Source organism: Hemitrygon akajei, chromosome 4, assembly GCF_048418815.1.
Source record: "Hemitrygon akajei chromosome 4, sHemAka1.3, whole genome shotgun sequence".
Classification (NCBI taxonomy): domain Eukaryota; kingdom Metazoa; phylum Chordata; class Chondrichthyes; order Myliobatiformes; family Dasyatidae; genus Hemitrygon; species Hemitrygon akajei.
In genome coordinates, this window is record NC_133127.1 from 169,706,509 (window position 1) to 169,729,594 (window position 23,086).

The window sequence follows — 23,086 nt, forward strand, 5'->3', positions numbered from 1 at the left end:
TTGCAGTGGCCAGCTTTTCTGGGTCCAGTCTACGCACGTGGCATGGATTGGCAAGCTTCTTGACCCCATATTTGTACAGACTGTGGGCTGGACTGGAGTACAGACTGTGGGCTTGGTGAGATACAGGAATTCGCCCAGCAATCGAGTGAACTCGCATGCGCTGGTGCCTGCACTTGACAGAGTCATTGTGGGGAACTTACTGGGGGAGCAGGGTAACGACCCAAGTCCTTGACATTCACGAGCCGGCAATTCTTAAGATCAACCAACAGTCCTTGGGCACACAGGAGATCTCCACTGAGCACAGGTCTAGCCACTTTAGCCAGGATGAAATCCAATGTGTAGCGACGCCCACTAAAGCACAGCGTCACCCGTTGTGTCCTGTGAGTCTGGATCCTGCTGCCAATGGTGGCCTCCAGTGAGTTTTCATTGCTCTTTTCCTTCTGATCACACATGCTGCCACACAGGAACCGTCACCCTGAAAGGGTGTCTGTAATGAACAGCCGATGATCCTGGCAGCTGGAACTCAAATGTTCACTGATATCCCGATGCACCGGCACTTCCTGGCATTCATACCAAAGCAAGCATGGTAAAAACACAGACCTGGCATTGTCTGTTTCACGGCTGCAGGTGTGCGTGTGCTGGAGGCCCTGCTGAATGGACTTATTGAGGCAGGGAAAGGAGGAGGAATTATCCATCTCTGCCTGGCTGAGTGCAGACTATCAGCCATTTTAGCAAGCTCTCTATATTCATTCACAGGTGTATTACTGAGGGCTATGCAAACTTGCTCAAGCATTTTCTGCATAAAGAAAGTTTTAAAAAATAAAACAAGGACAGTGATTTCCTAGGAGCAACAGCACGTGGTCCATTAGCTCTGAAGGCCTAGCATCACTGAGGTCGGGCAAGGAGAGCAACTGTTTGGTGTGCTCAGACCCCGATAGTTCAGTAGTCTGTACTAGCTAAGTCTTCAGTGTGTGATATTTGTCACATTCCTGAAGGTGTTCAAACAGACTCACCACTCTTGCTACTGCAGAACTACTGAGCGGCGCTACTACATAATAATAACTGATGTTGTTCACTGAGATTTCTCACAGTTCGAATTGGACTTCTGCTTGTACAAACCAAGCAATGGCATTTCACTCCCAAAACTCCGGCAGTTTCAAAATGACTGTGTTGGCCGACATGTTGAATAACTCTAGAGCAACAGGGTCAACAATGTAGGTTTTCATAAATAAAACGGTGGAGGCATTTTAAACTTTAAGGGAAACCATAACAATTTCTTTATTGTCCACCAAGCACAGAACATAAAGAAAGGTAAAAAAAACTTCATGTTGTTACGTCATCATGTCATACCAGCCTCTTAAAGTGAACCCCAGCTCAATGTCAGTGGTTGTAAATAATGCAAATGTTTCCACCCCTTACATTACACTGCACTATCAATGGTTTTACTAAAAGTAAAACTTCTAGGGGGAAAGTAGTACAAAAGGCTAAGTTATTGAAACTAGAAGTAAATTAGAGGTCTAAGCTAAAATCATATTTGGTGATTTTAAATTCAGAACATCTGGACTAAAGAAAGTAGTAATATTGACCATAATATAACTGAATTGTTATTAATATTCTCTTGGTCCAACATGAAATATCACTGATTCAGACTAAAATGGCTCAGCAAGCAAGCAAATTGTACCAAAACAATTTCCTTTTAGAGGAAAAAAGACTAGCCAGCTGTAGCCTAGAACATGACTAAAGTACATAAGTATCAACTGAGATTCAAAACTTTATCAGCAGTTAGGCCTGTATCACAAATTAATCAACTGAGTCAAGCAACAACTTTGATGATAGATTTGAAGCATACATCCCTTGGTTATGGACCTGTTTGTTAGGGGAAATGGGTGCTTTCTGTTAATCAGGCTATCTTATAAAATTCTGGACTTCTGTCTGTCTGTTATATTACAATGAAAGCAAGCCTAGCCTAGACACTCTCCCCATAATTATAATTATGGAAGGCAGGTATCCCAACTTGTCTTTCCGGTTTTGCTACTTCGAAGGATTCCTCTGAATGGTTATAGTTTTGTACCATTGCACAAATGTTTGCCCTCCCACAACGTATTATCTCAAACTTATAATACTTTTTAAAATTCCCATTAAATTTCTTGCTGTAAACCAAACTGCTAATTGTGATAGAATCAGCGACGTGATGCAGTCAAGGCCACAGAACTGTGTCTTTCGGCCAGTACCCTAGATCAGGGGCTTCCAACCTTTTCTTTGCCATGGACCCATACCATTAGCCAATGGGTCCATGGACCTCAGGTTGAGAACCCCTGCAGCCTAGATATTCCTGTCACAAATTTTAGAAATGTTGGCCCCGTTGCACTGGCTGATCTGAGCCACCAATAGTGACAGTGCAAGATTAAAGACAAAAAGATTAGAATATGAAATTGTACAAATATGGCTAAGGGAGTGTTCAAATTTGAAGCTTTTGCATGAAGTCTTGTTTCACCAGATCACACATGGGAAAGGTGGCCTGTTGAATTCTATCCACTGCCCTCTGTTGGTTAATGAGTCAGAGCTATTTTGTTATTCAACAGAAGCAACAAGCATGTAGAGTGCACATTAGGTGTGTCAGTAACCAGGATTGTAGCGTTCTCGCTCGGGTGTAACAGAACGCCGAACTAAACACCGAGGTAAACCGTAGTCAATGAAAACAAGGTCGCAGTAAGATTAACCATTTACTGTTCACTCTTCCACATTATCGTATGGTGAAAACTGTTGATAAAACAATACAAGATTTGTACAGTATTTGTTTCCTTCTTGATATCACATTTACATCGTAAATACTTGCAAAAGTAAAACTACGACAACTACATTACATTAAAGTGCAGCATACAGTCAGAATCTACTTACGCCATTGACTGCTTTAAATACACTTCAACACAACTATCCGCAACTCTTTAACTAACGAAAACATAAACCTTATCGACCGTCGTTACTTTTAACAGAACCAGCGTTAACATTTTAATTCAACATATCGATTATCTCGTGAACTTACAGCGTTGCTTCACTGTGTTTCTAATGGGTAGAAGACAACTTTTCTTGCGCTGGACTCGCACATGTGAGCCCCCACCTTCCCGTTTCTCCAAACCGGTATTTTCCCACAAGACGCGGCAAAGCCGGATGTGACGTCATCGCATGCCGCGATATATCACAGACAACGAATTTACTTAAAAAATCCTAACTTTAACTAAAAAATGCTAACAAACAAATTACCAAGCAAAAATATTATAAACTAAACAAATGCCATAAAGGCAACACACTCCCCGCTTGACCTTCGTAAGGTCACAATGAACATAATACAAAACTTCAGTCTCTAAATCAGTCATTAGGTAGAAGTAGAATGACTTCTGTAGCTGGCCTTTGGTAAATTTTCACATCACCTTGGTCGGTAGTTTTCAACTCGACCTTCCTGACAGGTCCATCACTACTAGGGAATGTGGCAGTGATTCTGGCCATTGGCCAGCAGTTGCGGGCAATTTGCTTGTCCCTGAGCAGGACTAAATCTCCAACTTGAAGATTCCTGCAGGGTTCTGTCCACTTTTGTCTGGGTTGCAACAAAGGTAGATATTCCTGTCTCCAACGAGACCAGAACCGATTTGCCAGAGCCTGGACCTGTCTCCATTGCTTTGTGTACAAATCCTTATCAGAGAAGTCCCCTGGTGGAGGGGGGGAGTCCTGCCTTCTGCGTAAGAAGCATTGATGGCGAGAGTATGAAGGGGTTTTCCGGGTCAAAAGACACAGGTAGGAGTGGTCGTGCATTTATAATGGCTGTGACCTCTGCCATTAGTGTGCACAGTACCTCGTGGGTCAATCGGGTGCGTTGCTGCATCTCAGGTTTCCTTTTCAGGTTTTTTTTGCAAGGACGTGAACCGTTTGACTGCCTGCTCTTTATTGTTTGGCAAGCACTGGCGTGGTTCTCTGAAAGGTAGTGGGGCGACCCAATTATTTGCTTCGTCTCTGAAGACCTTGGTGTCCTTTGTTTTTAAGAAAATGGCGTCTTGAGCTGATGGAGCAAGTTTATTATCATGCTCAGTTTGAGCGAAGACTGACTGACCCAGCGTCTCGTCAGTTACTTTACGTTTGTTAAAGCCTTGTCGTGCTTCCTTAATACACGTGACACTGGTGCGGGGTTGAAAAATTGAATGGCGGCCACTCTCTAGCACATTGGACTTGAGTGTGCTAACCGTCGGTTTGTGTACATTGCCAGGGCACACCTCTCCTATCACCACCCAGCCCAGATCCAGGCGTTGCGCAAAGGGGGCGTTGTGTGGTCCGTTGACCTGCTGCCTAACTTTGTGTACCCGGAGAACATCTCTCCCTAATAGCAGGAGTATTTCTGCTTTTGGATCCAGTTCTGGGATGTGTTTGGCGATGTGGTGGAGATGTGGCTGGTGTAACACCGCACTTGGCGTCGGGATCTCCGTGTGGTTATTCAAAATTTCATTGCACTCTAAGAGTGGAGGGAGACAGATGACGACTTTACCATCCAGGGACTCGATCTGGAAGCCTTCTGCCTTCCTTCCATAAGTTTCCACGCTGCCCGAACAAGTTCTAAGGTAGTATGGGAACTGATTACTCTCAATGTCGAAGAAGTTAAAGAACTCTGGACTGACTAGCGAGCGATTGCTCTGATCGTCCAGAATTACGTAGGCTTTGATGGCCTTGTCTTTGGCTCCCTTAGGGTACACCTTGATGAGGCAGATCTTTGAACAAGAACGGCTTGACTGAGCTTGACCGCAAACTTCTGTACAGCTCGAGCTGACAACAGTTGTCCTGGAGTGAGCCTCTCCCTCCCCGCCGTCCTGTTGTGGGGGTGAAGGAGCGTTATCAGTTTGCGGTAACGGGTCGGGATGCATGGCCCCATCGTGATTAGTGCTATTACTTTCCGGGCACTTCACGGTGATCGTGCACTCTCTAGCAAAGTGAGAGGTCGAGGAACAGCATTTAAAACATATTCTTTTCTCCTTGAGAAGGGCCATCCTCTCTTCAAGGGGTTTTTCCCTAAACGTTCTGCATTTTTTGAGGGGGTGGGGTTTGTTATGCAATGGACAATTCTTGCTAGGGTCGTTGTTAGTTGTAAAGGCTTCAGTCTTAAGCACTGAGACTGGTTTATTAATGTTGAAATTATTCGAAGAGGATTTATCTGGCTTGGTGTAAATTGTACTGCTTCCTGGACCCATGAGGCTAGGGTCGTTTCGCTTCTTCGCCTCCTTGCACACGAACCTAGTGAAATACTCGAAGGGAGGAAATCGACCATTGTGGTCTTCCTTGTACTCTGAGGCAACAGACACCCACCTGTCCTGCAGCCCAAATGGAAGTTTGTCCACAATTTGTCTAATCCCGGATGGAGTATCTAGGTATACTAGACCGGTTGAGTAGCCATCTTCTTTGGCGCCTTGAATCTCCATGAGTAAATCTCCGAGCTCTCTTAACTTAGTGTGGTCCTTGGCTGACACCTTAGGAAAATTTTCCAGACATCAGTATAGCGCCGCTTCAATAATTTCGGGGGCCGCATAGCCCTCCCGAAGTCTCTCCCATGCTTTGCTCAAGGCTAGCTCGGGTTTGTTGATGTACACTGAACGTATGTGTCTCACCTGTTTGCATGATTCTTTTCCCAGCCATTTCGCCATAAGAACCAACTCTTGGGTTGCTCTGAGCTGGACTCCGTCGATAGCGTTGGTGAATGTGGAGTACCATGCACGGTAATTTTCAGGTTTATCATCAAACTGGTATAGTCCTGAAGTGATGAGATCCCGTCATGCTAAATACCGTGCCATGGGTTCGACTGCAAGTGGCATGCGGGCTGGGGAAATACTTCGGCAGGTATACGACTGAGGGCGTACATCTGTTATGGAATTTCCTGTTCTGAATTCGGTCTTTGCCTCTCTTCTCCCCAAATCTGGTAAGTTTGGTGTCGAGAAGTACTTGTCATGAGCCCTTTCATTCTTGAATTCATCGCGGAGTTGCAAGGGTAAATTGTCTTCCTCGGATGGATGTGATGCAATCGGGCCTCTCTGAGACTCCTCATGACATGGGATGTTATCAAATAAGCATGGAGAGGGAGAACAAGTCTTCCAGTCTATTTGAGAACGCTTGTGCGTTCCAATCTGATCCTTTCTGAAGTAGATTTTACGTCAACCAGATCATGCATTCCTTCAGCATCTTCTATGTAATCTGCTTCCACCCTGGCAGCCTCTCCTTCTCGTTCTAGCGTCAGCACTTCTAACTCTGCCGCTATCCTTGCCCTTTCCAACTGGTTTTCGGCTTCTCTGGCAGCTGCTTCCTTCTGGTTTTCGGCTTCTCTGGCAGCTGCTTCCTTCTGGTCTTCGGCTTCTCTGGCAGCCTTTTCCTTCTGGTTTTCGGCTTCTCTGGCAGCCGCTTTCATTTTCAATTTTGCTTCTTGTTTGGCGTAGCGCACTCCCACCTTGGCGGATTCTGCTTTAGCTCTTGCTTGGGCGGCCTTACTTGATGATGCCCTACTGCCCCTGTCGCTGGATGGCAACGACTTGATGCTGGATCGAGTTGTCATTGCAGCACTTGAAACACCTGATAATGCCGCTTTTTCACTGTAGCGTTCTCGCTCGGGTGTAACAGAACGCCGAACTAAACAACGAGGTAAACCGTAGTCAATGAAAACAAGGTCGCAGTAAGGTTAACCATTTACTGTTCACTCTTCCACATTAACGTATGGTGAAAACTGTTGATAAAACAATACAAGATTTGTACAGTATTTGTTTCCTTCTTGATATCACATTTACATCGTAAATACTTGCAAAAGTAAAACTACGACAACTACATTACATTAAAGTGCAGCATACAGTCAGAATCTACTTACGCCATTGACTGCTTTAAATACACTTCAACACAACTATCTGCAACTCTTTAACTAACGAAAACATAAACCTTATCGACCGTCGTTACTTTTAACAGAACCAGCGTTAACATTTTAATTCAACATATCGATTATCTCGTGAACTTACAGCGTTGCTTCACTGTGTTTCTAATGGGTAGAAGACAACTTTTCTTGCGCTGGACTCGCACATGTGAGCCCCCACCTTCCCGTTTCTCCAAACCGGTATTTTCCCACAAGACGCGGCGAAGCCGGATGTGACGTCATCGCATGCCGCGATATATCACAGACAACGAATTTACTTAAACAATCCTAACTTTAACTAAGAAATGCTAACAAACGAATTACTAAGCAAAAATATAATAAACTAAACAAATGCCATAAAGGCAACACAAGGATTGTTGCATCATGAAGGTGCTGGATTGGAGATGAGGTAAATGGTAACATAGCAGGAGAGAAGCCTATTTGACCTTAACCAACCTACCCTGTGCATATGCATGGATTTACAACAGCAGTAGTAAAAGTGATTACCACCACATCCTTGTGGATATGATGATTTGCCTTTAGTCAGCTCACCCTTCAAGTTCTTTAGTACCAGTGTGCTATGCTAGAATGGATAGATGTAGCAAACTGAACCTTTAGCAGCAAGATTATAAACCAATGCAACTTTTTATCTTACAGCACATCCCTCGTCTACCAAAGTACAGTTGATTTAGTAATGAGTATTTACAAAAAAGCCAGTTGCAATGTTGTGCTGAAAATGACGTACAAAGTTGATGCAGCAAAAACACAGGGCCAGAGACATGCTAAACGGTACAATTAGCATGGTCCACTAGCCGCCTGCAATCTTTGGGAACAGCTGAAGTGGAGCACTGGAGGAAATTTTGACCGATTCAGGTATTCTGTGGTGAATGAGATCATAATCATAGTGTGGCTATTTACCTTCACAGAGAGTGAAGATCGCAGAGGAATTGTGTTCGGGATCTTGAAGGGTAGGAGTGGGATTGAAGACAGGATTGTGGGGTGATCGTCTGCCACATAAACTGGGGTTTCTTAGTCACAGAGTGCAGGAAAAGGCCCTTTGCCCCATCAATCTATGCTAACCAACATGTTAATTCCATTTGCCTGTGCTTAGTCTGCAGCCTTTATGGCTTGGTGATTCAAACACCCTTCTGGATGCTTATTAAATGTTGTAAAACTACCTTTCTCCATCACCTACTAAGGCGTGGAATTCCATATTCCAACCCCTGGATGGAAGAAACACTCAAATCTCCTCTAAACTTCTAATCCCCCACCTTAATCTATGATCTCTAGTTACACACACCGCTGCAATGAGAAAATGTTTCCTGTTATCTAACTATACCCCTTGCAATGTTGTAACTCTCTTTTACCGCTTCCCCCTTCAGCCTTTTCCAGTTCAGTGAAAACACACCCAGCCTACCCTGTCTCCCAACAGAAACTCTTCATCCCAGATAGCGTTCTCATGAATCTCTTTTGCAATGTTTCTACTGCAATCACCTCATTCCTAGAATGTGATGTCCAGAGCTATACTATAAAGTATCATATCTTCCCTGCTGTTATATTCTCTGCCCCAGGTAATGAAATAAACTTTATGCTTTCTTTGCCACTTTATCTATCCTTGCTCCCAATTTCCCTTCGTTCTGCAATGCTCCCAAGTGACCTGGCTTTCATTATGTTCTACCCTTCTTCGTCATCTCAAAGTACATCACCTCTCCTCAGGGGAAAGAAGAGAGTTGACATTTGACTCAAGACATCAGCTGTCCGTTTCCCTCCATAGACTCTGCCTGACCTGCTGAACTCCTCCAGTGCTGTGTCTCGTATCTGCAATTCCTCTCACAACTGGACTGAATTCCATCATTGCTCTGTCCATCTTGTCGACTGATCATTGCCATCCTGCAGCCTAGGATGACCTTATCATTATTAATAAATACCTTGAATTTTCTTGTCATCTGCAAACTTACTCAAAATTGTATCTCCTGCATTCATTTCTTGACCATCAAAGTATATAACAAGCAGTAATGGACTCAGCACTGATCCTTCCAGTTCACCACTGATCACGGGGTCAACATACCTGAAAATATAGGCAGTGGAGATGGAATTGAGAAGGTGAATATGGGGGAATACGAACGGATTTTCTGTAGCAGCATTCTGGACAGGGTTGAGCCTTTGAATTTACATCAATGAAGATCATAACCCATGGTAGAGAGGAGATTGAGAGGCTTATCAAATGGTGTAAGAGCAACAACAGGAGTCTCAACATAGACAAGACTAAAGAGATGACTGTGGACTCAAAGAAGGCATAGGTCCACCACTCTCCATTGCACATCAATGGCCCTGCTATGGAAAGAGTAAAGAATGTTTTGGTGCACACATAATAAACAATCTAACCTGGACCCACAATGCTTCCTCACATCATGAAAGCACAGCAGCACCTACACTTTTTGAGGAGAATGAGGCACGCAGGGCTCCTCACCCCCATTCTAACAGCTTTCTACAGGAGCATCATTGAGCGCGCCCTGTCCGGCTGCATCATTGTGTGGTACGGGGACAGCTCAGCATCAGATCTCAAGACTCTACAGACCATCATGAGGATCAACGGGGTCACCCTCCCCCCTTTTTGTGACATTTACCAGGAGCAGACGAAGAGCCCAAAGCATTGTTGAGGATCCCCCCCACCCACCCCACAATCTCCTTCACCCACTATCATCAGGAAGGAGGTACAGAAGCATAAGGACTAGGATTGCCAGACTGGGTAACAGCTCCTTCCCTCAGGCAGTGAGACTGTTGAATATCCTGTCACCTCCAAGGCCTTGTCACTAGGTCAGCATGCTGTTTGCTGTAAAGTTTACTGGCTGCCTGTGTCGCACGCACTTTGAGTTAAATTTTATTATGGTAATACTTTGGATTATGTGCTCTGTGTGTTGTATTTTTTGTGGGTGCACTGTGGTCTAGAGGAACATTGTTTCATTTGGTTAAACATGTACAGTCAGATGACAATAAAATTGAAACTGAATACTTGTAATGCATGCCACAAAGCACCAGAAATATACTACTGATGCTGTTCTTGCAAAATCAATGGAGAAGAAAGCTCAAGAAGAGATCATACAGTATGGCCAAGTGAAATAGGAATTGATATGAAAGGAGAGGGGAGTAATGAATTAAAAGTATTATATATGAATGCACTAAGTATAAGGAATAAAGTAGATGAGCTTGAGGCTCAGTTGGAAATTGGCAAGTATGATATTGTGGGAATAACTGAGACATGGCTTCAAGCGGACAGGGCCTGGGAAATGAATATTCAAGGATATACATCTTATCGAAAGGACAGACTGACTGGCAGAGGGGGTGGGGTGGGGTGGCTCTGTTGGTGAGGAATGATATTCAGTCCCTTGCGAGGGGGGACATAGAATCAAGGGATGTAGAGTCAGTTTGGATAGAACTGAGAAATTCTAAGGGTAGGAAGACCCTAATGGGAGTTATCTACAGGCCCCCAAACAGCAGTCTGGATGTAGGGTGTAAGTTGAATGAGGAGTTAAAATTGGCATGTCGCAAAGGTAATGATACAGTTGTCATGGGGGATTTCAACATGCAGGTAGACTGGGAGAATCAGAATGGTACTGGACCCCAAGAAAGGGAGTTTGTGGAGTGCCTCCAAGATGGATTCTTAGAACAGCTTGTACTGGAGCCTACCAGGGAGAAGGCAATTCTAGATTTAGTGTCGTGCAATGAACCAGATTTGATCAGGGACCTCGAGGTAAAGGAACCATTAGGAGGTAGTGACCATAATATGATATGTTTTAACCTACAATTTGAGAAGGAGAAGGAAAAATCGGATGTGTCAGTATTACAGTTGAACAAAGGGAACTATGGAGCTATGAAGGAGGAGCTGGCCAAAGTTCAATGGAACAATACCCTAGCAGGGAAGACAGTGGAACAACAATGGCAAGTATTTCTGGGAATAATGCAGAAGGTGCAGGATCAGTTCATTCTGAAGAGGAAGAAAGATCCTAAGGGGAGTAAGGAGCGGCCGTGGCTGACGAGGGAAGTAAAGGGCAGTATAAAAATAAAAGAGAAGAAGTATAACATAGCAAAGATGAGCGGGAAACCAGAGGACTGGGAAGCTTTTAAAGAGCAACAGAAGATAACAAAAAAGGCAATACGCCAAGAAAAAATGAGGTACGAAGGTAAACTAGCCAAGAATATAAAGGAGGATAGTAAAAGCTTCTTTAGGTATGTGAATAGCAAAAAAATAGTTAAGACCAAAATTGGGCCATTGAAGACAGAAATGGGTGAATTTATTATGGGGAACAAGGAAATGGCAGATGAGTTGAACAGGTACTTTGGATCTGTCTTCACTAGGGAAGACACAAACAATCTCCCAGATGTAATAGTGGCCAAAGGAACTTGGGTAAAGGATGAACTGAAGGAAATTTATATTAGGCAAGAAACGGTGTTGGATAGACTGTTGAGTCTGAAGGCTGATAAGTCCCCGGGACCTGATGGTCTGCATCCCAGGGTACTTAAAGAGGTGGCTCTAGAAATTGTGGATGCATTGGTAATCATTTTCCAATGTTCTATAGATTCAGGAACAGTTCCTGCTCATTGGAGGGTGGCTAATGTTGTGCCACTTTTCAAGAAAGGAGGGAGAGAGAAAACAGGAAATTATAGACCGGTTAGCCTGACGTCAGTGGTGGAAAAGATGCTGGAGTCAATTATAAAAGAGGAAATTACGACACATTTGGATAGCAGTAGAAGGATCAGTCCGAGTCAGCATAGATTTATGAAGGGAAAATCATGCTTGACTAATCTTCTGGAGTTTTTTGAGGATGTAACTATGAAAATGGACAAGGGAGAGCCAGTGGATGTAGTGTACCTGGACTTCCAGAAAGCGTTTGATCAAGTCCCACATAGGAGATTAGTGGGCAAAATTAGAGCACATGGTATTGGGGGCAGAGTACTGACATGGATTGAAAATTGGCTGGCTGACAGGAAACAAAGAGTAGCGATTAATGGGTCCCTTTCGGAATGGCAGACTGTGACCAGTGGGGTACCGCAAGGTTCAGTGCTGGGACCGCAGCTGTTTACAATATACATTAATGATTTAGATGAAGGGATTAAAAGTAACATTAGCAAATTTGCCGATGACACAAAGCTGGGTGGCAGTGTGAAATGTCAGGAGGATGTTATGAGAATGCAGGGTGACTTGGACAGGTTGGGTGAGTGGGCAAATGTATGGCAGATGCAGTTTAATGTGGATAAATGTGAGGTTATCTACTTTGGTGGCAAGAACAGGAAGGCAGATTACTATCTAAATGGAGTTAAGTTAGGAAAAGGGGAAGTACAACGAGATCTAGGTGTTCTTGTACATCAGTCAATGAAAGCTTAACAACACTGTCAACCTGCCCAGCAGATTTGAGTGTTCTGTGGACTTGGACCCAAGATCTAGCTGATCCCTCACACTGTCAAGAGTCTTACCATTAGATAGATAGATAGATAGATAGATAGATAGATACTTTATTCATCCCCATGGGGAAATTCAACTTTTTTTCCAATGTCCCATACACTTGTTGTAGCAAAACTAATTACATACAATACTTAACTCAGTAAAAAATATGATATGCATCTAAATCACTATCTCAAAAAGCATTAATAATAGCTTTTAAAAAGTTCTTAAGTCCTGGCGGTTGAATTGTAAAGCCTAATGGCATTGGGGAGTATTGACCTCTTCATCCTGTCTGAGGAGCATTGCATCGATAGTAACCTGTCGCTAAAACTGCTTCTCTGTCTCTGGATGGTGCTATGTAGAGGATGTTCAGAGTTTTCCATAATTGACCGTAGCCTACTCAGCGCCCTTCGCTCAGCTACCGATGTTAAACTCTCCAGTACTTTGCCCACGACAGAGCCCGCCTTCCTTACCAGCTTATTAAGACGTGAGGCGTCCCTCTTCTTAATGCTTCCTCCCCAACACGCCACCACAAAGAAGAGGGCGCTCTCCACAACTGACCTATAGAACATCTTCAGCATCTCACTACAGACATTGAATGACGCCAACCTTCTAAGGAAGTACAGTCGACTCTGTGCCTTCCTGCACAAGGCATCTGTGTTGGCAGTCCAGTCTAGCTTCTCGTCTAACTGTACTCCCAGATACTTGTAGGTCTTAACCTGCTCCACACATTCTCCATTAATGATCACTGGCTCCATATGAGGCCTAGATCTCCTAAAGTCCACCACCATCTCCTTGGTCTTACTTATGTCTTCAAATTTGACCGAACAAAATGAACCACTTCACACTTATCTGAGTTGAACTCCATCTGCCACTTCTCAGCCTAATTCTACATCCTATCGATGTCCCATTGTAATCTCTGACAACCCTGCAGACTATCCACAACACCCCTAATTTTTGTGTTGTTATGTGTGATGAGAAAACCATGGGGAGATGGGGTCCAGAGTTGACCCCCACCGAGCTATGCTGCTAACGAGAGAGAGAGATAAAGAGGGGGAGAGGCGCCATGCTGCACATGCTGATAATGAGAGAGACACAAGGATTTAAAATTATGGCTTCTTCGCTGATTGTTGACTTTACTTCCAAGGACTCTGCCTGCTTGTGTGAATCCTTGCTGACACAGCAGAGTGATGCCAGGTGCCTGCTGAGACAGCAGGGAGTGGCCCAGTTTGATGGACATGGTCAGTTGATGGATGGCTGGTACCCCGGCAGGGGAGATAAAAGACGATCTGATGAGATACAGGCAGACACGCCACTGGACACTGAAAGAGTGTCCCACAGGAAGGTGGGGGCTTGGAGGATCGATTCGAGGAATCGGTCAGAGGCTCACAGTGTGTGAAACCAGGCCAGTGAGGGTTTGTGTGTGTGTCCACCCTCGCCTGGGTGCCGAGCCCACTACTGAAGAACGATCTGGCTTGGAACGGAGAGGTCATAATCGGTGACCACAACAGTACAATGGAACAAGAAGACAATGGAAGGTTTGCCTGCTGCAGCTGCTCATCTCTTGCTCGCCAGTTCTGGATCCACAAAGTAAGGTCTCCTTGGATCCCATGCCTCATTACTTTCTGAATAAGCCTTGCATTGGGAACCTTATCAAATGCCTTACTGAAATCCATATACACTACATTCACTGCTCTACCTCCATCAATGTGTTTTGTTACATTCTCAAAGAATCCAATCAGGCTTGTAAGGCATCACCTGCCCTTGACAAAGCCCTGTTGACTATCCCTAATCAGATTATGTCTCTCCAAATGCTCAGAAATCCCGCCTTTCAGGAACTTCAACAACTTGCCCACCACTGAAGTAAGACACACTGGTCTATAATTCCCTGGGGTATCTTGACACCTTCCTAGCGCCAGAGTCCGCTCTATCTTGGATCGAGTTCTCGGTATTCTCAGGACGGAGGGTGAGCTGCCGGATGTTGTAGTCCATGTAGGGACCAATGATATGGATAGAAAGGAGGAGGAAGTTCGGCAAAGAGAGTTTAGGGAGTTAGGTGCAAAGTTGAAGGACAGGACCTCCAGGGTTGCTCCCTGTGCCATGTCATAGTGAGGCTAGAAATAGGAAGATAATGCAGATAAATATGTGACTAAGGAGAAGGTGCAGGAGGGAGGACTTTATGTTTCTGGACAATTGGGCTTTGTTCCAGGGAAGTTAGGACCTGTTTCGATGGAACGGGTTGCACCTGGACTGGAAGGGGACTAACATCCTTGCGGGAAGGTTTGCTAGTGCTGCTCCGGGGGCTTTAAACTAGATTTGCAGGGGGAGGGGAACCAGAGTGTTAGAGCAGATAGTGAGGTGGAGGAGGATAAAGGTCATGCGAGGACTGCTTGTGTGGACAGAAATCAAAGGTTTGTATGTGACAGAAATGTTCCCAGGTGCCAAACTGAAGAGACTGGGGAAGAGGCGTCTGACTCTCAAATAGAGAAAGATAGGAGACAGTGTGTGAGGGAGGATAGGCAGGTGATAGAGAAGGGACGCGCTCAGACCGAAGGTTTGAGATGTGTCTATATTAACGCAAGGAGTGTTGTGAACAAAGCGGATGAGCTTAGAGCGTGGATCAGTACTTGGAGATATGATGTGGTGGCCATTACAGAGACTTGGATGGCTCAGGGACAGGAATGGTTACTTTGAGTGCCAGGTTTTAGATGTTTCAGAAAGGACGGGGAAGGAGGCAAGAGGTGGGGGCATGGCACTGTTGATCAGCGATAGTGTCACCAATGCAGTAAAGGTGAACGTCATGGAGGGATTGTCTATGGAGTCTCTGTGGGTGGAGATTCGGAACAGGAAGGGGTCAATAACTTTACTGGGTGTTTTTTTTACAGGCTGCCCAATAGTAACAGGGATATCAAGGAGCAGATAGGGAAACAGATCCTGGAAAGACGTAATAATAACAGAGTTGTTGTGATGGGAGATTGTAATTGGCATCTCCCTAGAGCAAGGGGTTTAGATGGGGTGGGGTTTGTTAGGTGTGTTCAGGAAGGTTTCTTGACACAATATGTAGATAAGCCTACAAGAGGAGAGACCATACTTGATTTGGTATTGGGAAATGAACCTGGTCAGGTGTCAGATCTCTCAGTGGGAGAGCATTTTGGAGATAGTGATCATAATTCTATCTCCTTTACCATAGCATTGGAGAGAGATAGAAACAAACAAGTTAGAAAAGCATTGAATTGGAGTAAGGGGAATTATGAGGCTATCAGGCAGGAAATTGGAAGTTTAAATTGGAAACAGATGTTCTCAAGGAAAAGTATGGAAGAAATGTGGCAAATATTCAGGGAATATTTGTGTGAAGTTCTGCATAGGTACGTTCCAATGAGACAGGGAAGTTATAGTAGGGTGCAGGAACCATGGTGTACAAAGTCAGTAATAAATATGGTCAAGAAAAGAAAAGCTTACAAAAGGTTCAGAGAGCTAGGTAATGTTAGAGATCTAGTAGATTATAAGGCTAACAGGAAGGAGCTTAAGAAGGAAATTAGGAGAGCCAAAAGGGGTCATGAGAGGGCCTTGGCGGGCAGGAAAACCCCAAGGCATTCTACATGTATGTGAAGAGCAGGAGGATAAGACGTGAAAGAATAGGACCTATCAAATATGACAGTGGGAAAGTGTGTATGGAACCGGAGGAAATAGTAGAGGTACTTAATGAATACTTTACTTCAGTATTCACTATGGAAAAGGCTCTTGGTAATAATAGTGATGACTTGCAGCAGATTGAAAAGCTTGAGCATGTAGATATTAAGAAAGAGGATGTGCTGGAGTTTTTGGAAAGCATCAGTTGGATAAGTCACCGGGGCCGGATGAGATATACCCCAGGCTACTGTGAGAGGCGAGGGAGGAGATTGCTGAGCCTCTGGCAATGATCTTTGCATCATCAATAGGGACGGGAGAGGTTCCAGAGGATTGGAGGGTTGAGAATGTTGTTCCTTTATTTAAGAAAGAGAGTACAGATAGACCAGGAAATTATAGACCAGTGAGTCTTACCTCAGTGGTTGGTAAGCTGATGGAGAAGATCCTGAGAGGCAGGATTTATGAACATTTGGAGAGGTATAATATGATTAGGAATAGTCAGCATGGCTTTTGTCATGATGGAGATTGCCATGGATGAGTCTGGTTCCCCAGATTAGCTTTATAAGAATTGAGTTTGCACAGTAGCGTAACAGTTAGTGTAACACTATTGCAGAACCATCAACTCCGGTTCAATTCCTGCTGTTCTGTGTATGGAGTTTGAACCTTCTCTGTGTGCCATTCCTCTGGGTGCTCTGGTTTCCTCGCACCTTCCAAAGATGTATGGGTTAGTAGGGTAATTAGTCACATGGTGTAACTGGGCGCCACAGGCTAGTTGGGCTGCAAGTGTCTGTTACTGTGCTGTATTTCTAAATAAAATGAATAAATAAAAGAATAGACCAACAGAGGGCAAAGTACTGTCAAGTCTGTCCAGAACAGATTACACCTCCCTTTGCAACTGGATCCTTGACTTTTCGACTAACAGACCAACATCAGCAAGGATAAGCAGCAGCACCTCCAGCACAGTTATCCTCAACACTGGCACTCCACAAGGTTGTTTCCGCAGCCCCCACTCTCTCCCTACACACTCATGACTGTGAGCAAACACGAGGAAATCTGTAGATGCTGGAAATTCAAGCAACTCACACAAAATGCTGGTGGAACGCAGCAGGCCAGGCAGCATCTATAGGGAGAAGCACTGTTGACGTTTCAGGCCAAGACCTTTTGTCAGGACTAACGAAGGATCTCGGCCTGAAACGTCAACAGTACTTCTCCCTATAGTTGCTGCCTGGCCTGCTGCGTTCCACCAGTATTTTGCATGACTGGGAGGCCAGGTTCTGCTATAAGTTTGCAGATGATATCACTGTAGTGGGAATGAGTTGGAGTACATATAAGAGATCGAGAGCTTAGTAACAAGGTGTCATTAAAACCTTAATCAATGTCAGCAAACAAAAGTCAATTACTTCAGAAAGGGGAGGGGGGGTGGTTAGTAGTGCACATTCTCCCGGTGCTCAGTTCTATAGAGGATTTAAAAGTTATAAATTCCTAGGAGTAATCACCATCCTGAAGAAGGGTTGCAGCCCAAAACATCAACTGTTTCTTCATTTACATAGATGCTGCCTGGCCTACTGACTTCCTCCATCATTTTGTGTGTGTTTTGTTTTGGATTTCTAGGATCTGCAGAATTTTTTTGTGTTTAACATCACCAATAGCCTGTCCTGATCTGACCACATAGACAGCATGCCTAGAAAGCTCATCAATGCCTCAATATCCATTATAACCATATAACAATTACAGCACTGAAACAGGCCATCTAGCCTTCTAGTCCATGCCGAACGCTTACTCTCACCTAGTCCCACCGACCTGCACTCAGCCTATAACCCTCCATTCCATTCCTGTCCATATACCTATCCAATTTTACTTTAAATGACAATATCGAACCTGCCTCTACCACTTCTACTAGAAGCTCGTTCCACACAGCTACCACTCTCTGAGTAAAGAAATTCCTCCTCGTGTTACCCCTAAACTTTTGCCCCCCTAACTCTCAACTCATGTCCTCTTGTTTGAATCTCCCCTACTCTCAATGGAAAAAGCCTATCCACGTCAACTCTATCTATCCCCCTCATAATTTTAAATACCTATATCAAGTCCCCCCTCAACCTTCTATGCTTTCATCCTCTTGGCTTGGTACAGAAACTGCTTTGCCTAGGACTGCAGAGGGTTATAGACGTGGCTCAGCACATCACAGAAACCAGCCTCCCCTCCATGGACTGCATAACGGCTTAGTACAGAAACCCCTTTGCCCAGGACGGCAAGAAACTGTAGAAGCTAATGACATAGCTTAAAACATCACAGAAACCAGCTTCCCCTCCATGGACTCCTAAACTTCTTGCTGCCTCAGTAAAACAGCCAAAAGAATCAAACACAACCCACCCCAGACATTCTCTCTTCTTTCCCGAACCCCCACACTTCCATAGTTGAAAGACATGTTCCACCAGCCTCAAGGAGAGCTTCTTATAAGGCTGACGGTCCTCCAGTCTAAGGTAGACTTCTGACTTCACAATATACCTTGCACCTTATTGCTTGCCTGAACTGCACTTTCTCTGTAAATGTACCACTTTATTCTGCATTCTGTTATTGCTTTTCCCTGTGATGAAATGATCTGTCTGGATGGCATACAGAATAAAATGTTTTTCACTGTACCTCTATACATATGACAATAATGCAACTTGCGTATAAACAGAGACAGGAACCCTTGTCAAAAATTTATTCTAGTGCCGTTGCTACAATACATTAGAAAAACTGTTACGACAATCAGAACATAAGACATAGGCAGAATTAGGCCATTTGGTCCATCAACTCTGCTCCACCACTCCATCATAGTTTATTATCTTCTACAGAAACAGAAAGAGAAAAATAAAAGACAAAGATTGTAAGACATGGGAGCAGAATTAGGCCATTTGGCCCATTGAGTCTGTTCGGCCATTTCATCACGGTTGGGCCATTTCCCTCTAATAAAGGACTTACGGCAGGGAATAATTTCAGACGACAGAGGTAGGACAACAATGAAATGCATTATTAGAGACAGTATCTGAACAGAGATACTGTGCTTTAGACATTGCTTTGGAGAAACTGTCTCATTTCTGTATACATTATATGCTTATATATGTTATATACATGTAAATAGTTAAGTGACAATAAAGTCACCAAAAGGAACAGGTGGATGGGTGGGTGAAGAAAGAGTGAATATAAGGATTAGCATGAACAGGACAGGCTGAACGTTCTGTGTAATGTTGAGAGCAGTACATACCTACACAGATGTAGTTACTCCTCGTTGCTGCAATACCCCGGGCAAAAACAGCATCTGTTGATATTGGGGAAGAAAGGAATTTGCCATTAGAACAGAGGACATTGTCTCGTCTCCACGTAAACACAGTGAATGCAAAACGCATCCCATTCCAACCCCTACAACAGAACTGCCCTCATCTGCTGAATGAGAACATGGACAATTTGAAAGGTGGAAGAAAGTTTGCAGTTCAAGAGTAACAAACACAAAATGCTGGAGGAATTCAGCAGGTCAGGCAAATTCTATGGAGGGGAATAAACAGTCAATGTTTTGGGTCAAGACCCTTCACCAGGACTGAACACTGCAGCTGAGCATTGTGGGCATACTATGTTGCCGCTGGAATGTGTGGTGACACTTGCAGGCTGCCCCCAGCTCACCCTTGGGTGTGCTGCTTGTTAACATAAATGGTGCATTCTTTATAGTTGGATATACATACATACATGAGGCAATTAATCTGAATCTGAACTTGCTGAATTCCTCCAGCATCTTGTGTGTTGCTCAAGATCTCGAGCATCTATAATATCTGTTTCTGACTTGTAGCTTAAGAGAAAATTATTGCCAAAGTATGACCACTAGGCTTGAGTAGTTGTAATTAGCCACTCACTACCCAAAACAAAAGTAGCACTGGCACTCTGCCAGCGACTATAGCCATGCCTTCGGTGCTCTCAGTGTGTGCTCAGCTCCCATCTTTACCCATTGCAAGCTTTCTGACAAAGATGAGTGGGCGACTTCCTGAATGCCGTCACAATGAGAATCAAGCAACAAACTTTCTTTTTATTTAAAGATAGTACATTAACAAGCCCTTCTGGTCCAATGAACGCACACTGCCTAATTAGACCCATGTAATCAATTAACCTACTAATCTGTATGTTTTTGGAAGGTGGGAGGAAACTGGAGCACCTAGTAGAAACCCACACAGTCATTGGGAGAATGTACAAACTCCTTACAAACAGCAGCAGAGATTGAACCCAGCCGTTGGTGCTGTAATAACATTACACTATCCTCTACACTGCTGTGCTGCTAATACGTCTAGGTTAGAAATGAGTGTCATTGCAGGCTGAACTATTTCCACAGCCCTTCCCCACACATCAGTCAGAGGAGGTCATACACCCACTCACAGGGTGTTGCTGTGGAAGGGTCCAGCAGGGAAGGTGGTTCCACCCTCCCCTGCAGAGACTGCTGTTGCCTGTTTATTTAATATCGATGCTCTAGTGATCGATGAGAGGGACAATGAAGAAGCGTTCCATTGCTGTTCTCTACAAACCCTGTCACTACATCGGCATATATTCTGAACAGCCCACACTGTTACCTGTTTGTGCTTCTGGGGTATCCATTGCATGCCAGTAGACCATGATGGAGCCATCTGATTCATACATCTGGAAGGACAGGAGCAACATCAACACAATTGTTCCAATAAGTAACAGACTCTGGCCCCTCCATTCAATTTCTTTTTAAATTAACCACTTTACTTAAAGTGTCTGCAACTACCTCTCAAGAATTCAAGTTCAGTTTACCATACACATGTATACCACAAAACAACATTCCTCCAGAACAAGGTACACAGCACAGTATGTATAACTCACACACAACACATAAAGTAATACCACCAGAAATAAATTAACAAATAATAAGGGCCATTTATGATACAAGTTAAAAAGTACACAGTATAATGCTACCGGTACTTCATATGTGATGCAGGGAGTTCAGCAGTCTCACAGCCTGGGGAAGAAGCTGTTTCCCATCCTAACACCTTTTGGCCTAATGATACGGTACCTTTTGCCTGTTTGGGGGGGGGGGGGGGGGGGGAGATCAGTGACAATGTTCAGAGCCCTGTGTATGCAGCGTGTCTGTTAAATATCTCTGATAGGTAGAAGAGAAACCCAGATGATGCTCTCAGTAGTCCTCACAATTCTTTGTAGGGATTTGGAGTCAGATGCCTTGCAATTTCCATACAGAAGGTGATGCAGCTGGTTAGAGCAATGGAGCTCCTGTAGAAATTGGTTAGAATGGGCCATGAAAGATATCATCGGATACCAGAGGGCATGCATTTAAGGTGAGGGGCGTAATTTCAAAGGAGATGTGAGGGGCACGTTTTTTTTAAAAAACACAGTGGTGGCCGGCTGGAATGCACTTCCTGGGGTGGGGTAGAGACTGAACAGACATTTAGATAGACACATGAATGTGAAGAAAATAGAAGGATATGGATATTGTTCAGGCAAATTCCTTTCTTCCTCTTTGCCAGCAGTTCAGTAGGTCAATTGATTACTAATTTAATTGGTTCCACACAACATTCTGGGTTAAAGGGCCTGTTCCTGTGCTGTAATGGTTTACATTCTATATTCTACGTTATTCAAAATAAAAATTGCATTGGTTTTTTGGAAACCAAGTAGAGGCTGGGTACCACATTCTGTCCTCGCCTTCATATCACATGTCTTGACAAAGTGGATGTGGAGAGGATGTTTTCTTTGGTGAGACATTCTAAGACAAGAGGACACAGCCACAGAATAGATGGCTATTCTTTTAGAATAGAGATGAGGAATTTCTTTAGCCATAAAGTAGTGAATCTGGAATTCTTTGCTACAGGCTGCTGTAGAGACCAAATCTTTATGTATATTTAAGACAGAGGTCAGGGCATGAAGGGATAAGGGGAGAAGGCAGGAGATTGGGACTGAGAGGAAAACTGATCAGCCATGATGGAGCAGACTCGGTGGGCTGAATGGCCTAATTCTGATCCTATATCTGATGGTCTTTCTCACCCTCTCCTCAATTACTCTCCTGTGTACATCTGTCCCACTGACACATTCCTGCACGTCAATCCTTCTGCAGATCACACTTCACTTCATACAAACACACACACACCCCCCCCCCCCCCCCACCCCAGATCTAATGACGCTGCTGTGAATGATGTGATGTTGAAAAAAGCTGCAGTGATACTTCTGGGACACTTTGACAGTGAAGGATCACCAGTTGTATAAGCTCGTGTGGGTTTCATTTGACAGCAGTGCCTCTGAAAAAGCAAAAGAAAATGTTCACCAATTATCTCACTGCACCTTGCCCACCTCACCTGAATGCCTTTCTGTGATGCCAACACCAAGAGAATTCGAGAAGGTAATACACACCATGATGCCTGAGGAAAATCAGGGAGAAAATATTTAGCAAAAACATGTCTGTCAACTTTTATATTCTGATAGAAATAATTTTAGAGACAGGTAAATGGCACAGGAATAACCAGGAAAATTGATGAATGCAAGGCAGTGGATGTTGTCTACATGGACTTAAACAAAGTATTTGACAAGGTCCCACATGGGAGGCTGATCAGGAAAATTCAGGCACTCAGAATTCAAGATGAGGTAGTAAATTGGATTTGCCATTGGTTTTGTGGGAGAAGCCAGAGAGTGATAATAGATGGTTGTGTCTCTGATGCGTGGCTGTGACTAGTGGTGCAGGAATCAGTGCTGGGTCCATTGTTGTTTGTCATTTATATCAATGATCTGGATGATAATGTGGTTAACTGAATCAGCAAATTTGCAAATGACACCAAGATTGGGGATGTAGTGGACAGTGAGGAAGGCTATCATGGCTTGCAGAGGGATCTGCATCAGCTGGAAAAATGGGCTGAAAGATGACAGAAATAATTTAATGCAAACAAATGCAGTTTTCCACTTCGATAGGACCAACCAATGTAGGGCTTACACACTGATGGCAGGGCACTGAGGAGTGTAGTAGAACAAAGGGATCTGAGAATACTAATTGAGAATAACTGAGAATAACTCATTGAAAGTGACATCACAAGTAGATAGGGTCATAAAGAAAG

General features: G+C 44.0%; 1 protein-coding gene across 22 annotated transcripts in view; it reads right to left on the reverse strand.

Moving 5' to 3' along the window:
• Positions 1 to 23,086, reverse strand: part of LOC140726927 (WD repeat-containing protein 54-like) — a 45,701-nt gene that overhangs the window by 9,241 nt on the left and 13,374 nt on the right. For 5 of the 22 annotated variants that reach the window (XM_073043931.1, XM_073043938.1, XM_073043934.1 and 2 more), the window contains 3 exons: positions 20,582 to 20,648; positions 19,237 to 19,290; positions 2,103 to 6,745 (listed from right to left, as the gene is read on the reverse strand). In XM_073043931.1, the coding sequence (XP_072900032.1) occupies positions 3,879 to 5,456 (1,578 nt within the window). In that variant the 5' untranslated portion in view covers positions 5,457 to 6,745; positions 19,237 to 19,290; positions 20,582 to 20,648 and the 3' untranslated portion in view covers positions 2,103 to 3,878. Of the gene's footprint in view, positions 1 to 2,098; positions 6,746 to 8,880; positions 8,991 to 18,698; positions 18,821 to 19,236; positions 19,291 to 20,581; positions 20,649 to 20,948; positions 21,053 to 22,336; positions 22,400 to 23,086 lie in introns of those variants that run through there. The other 17 variants (XM_073043949.1, XM_073043943.1, XM_073043945.1 and 14 more) reach the window with 11 other exon arrangements.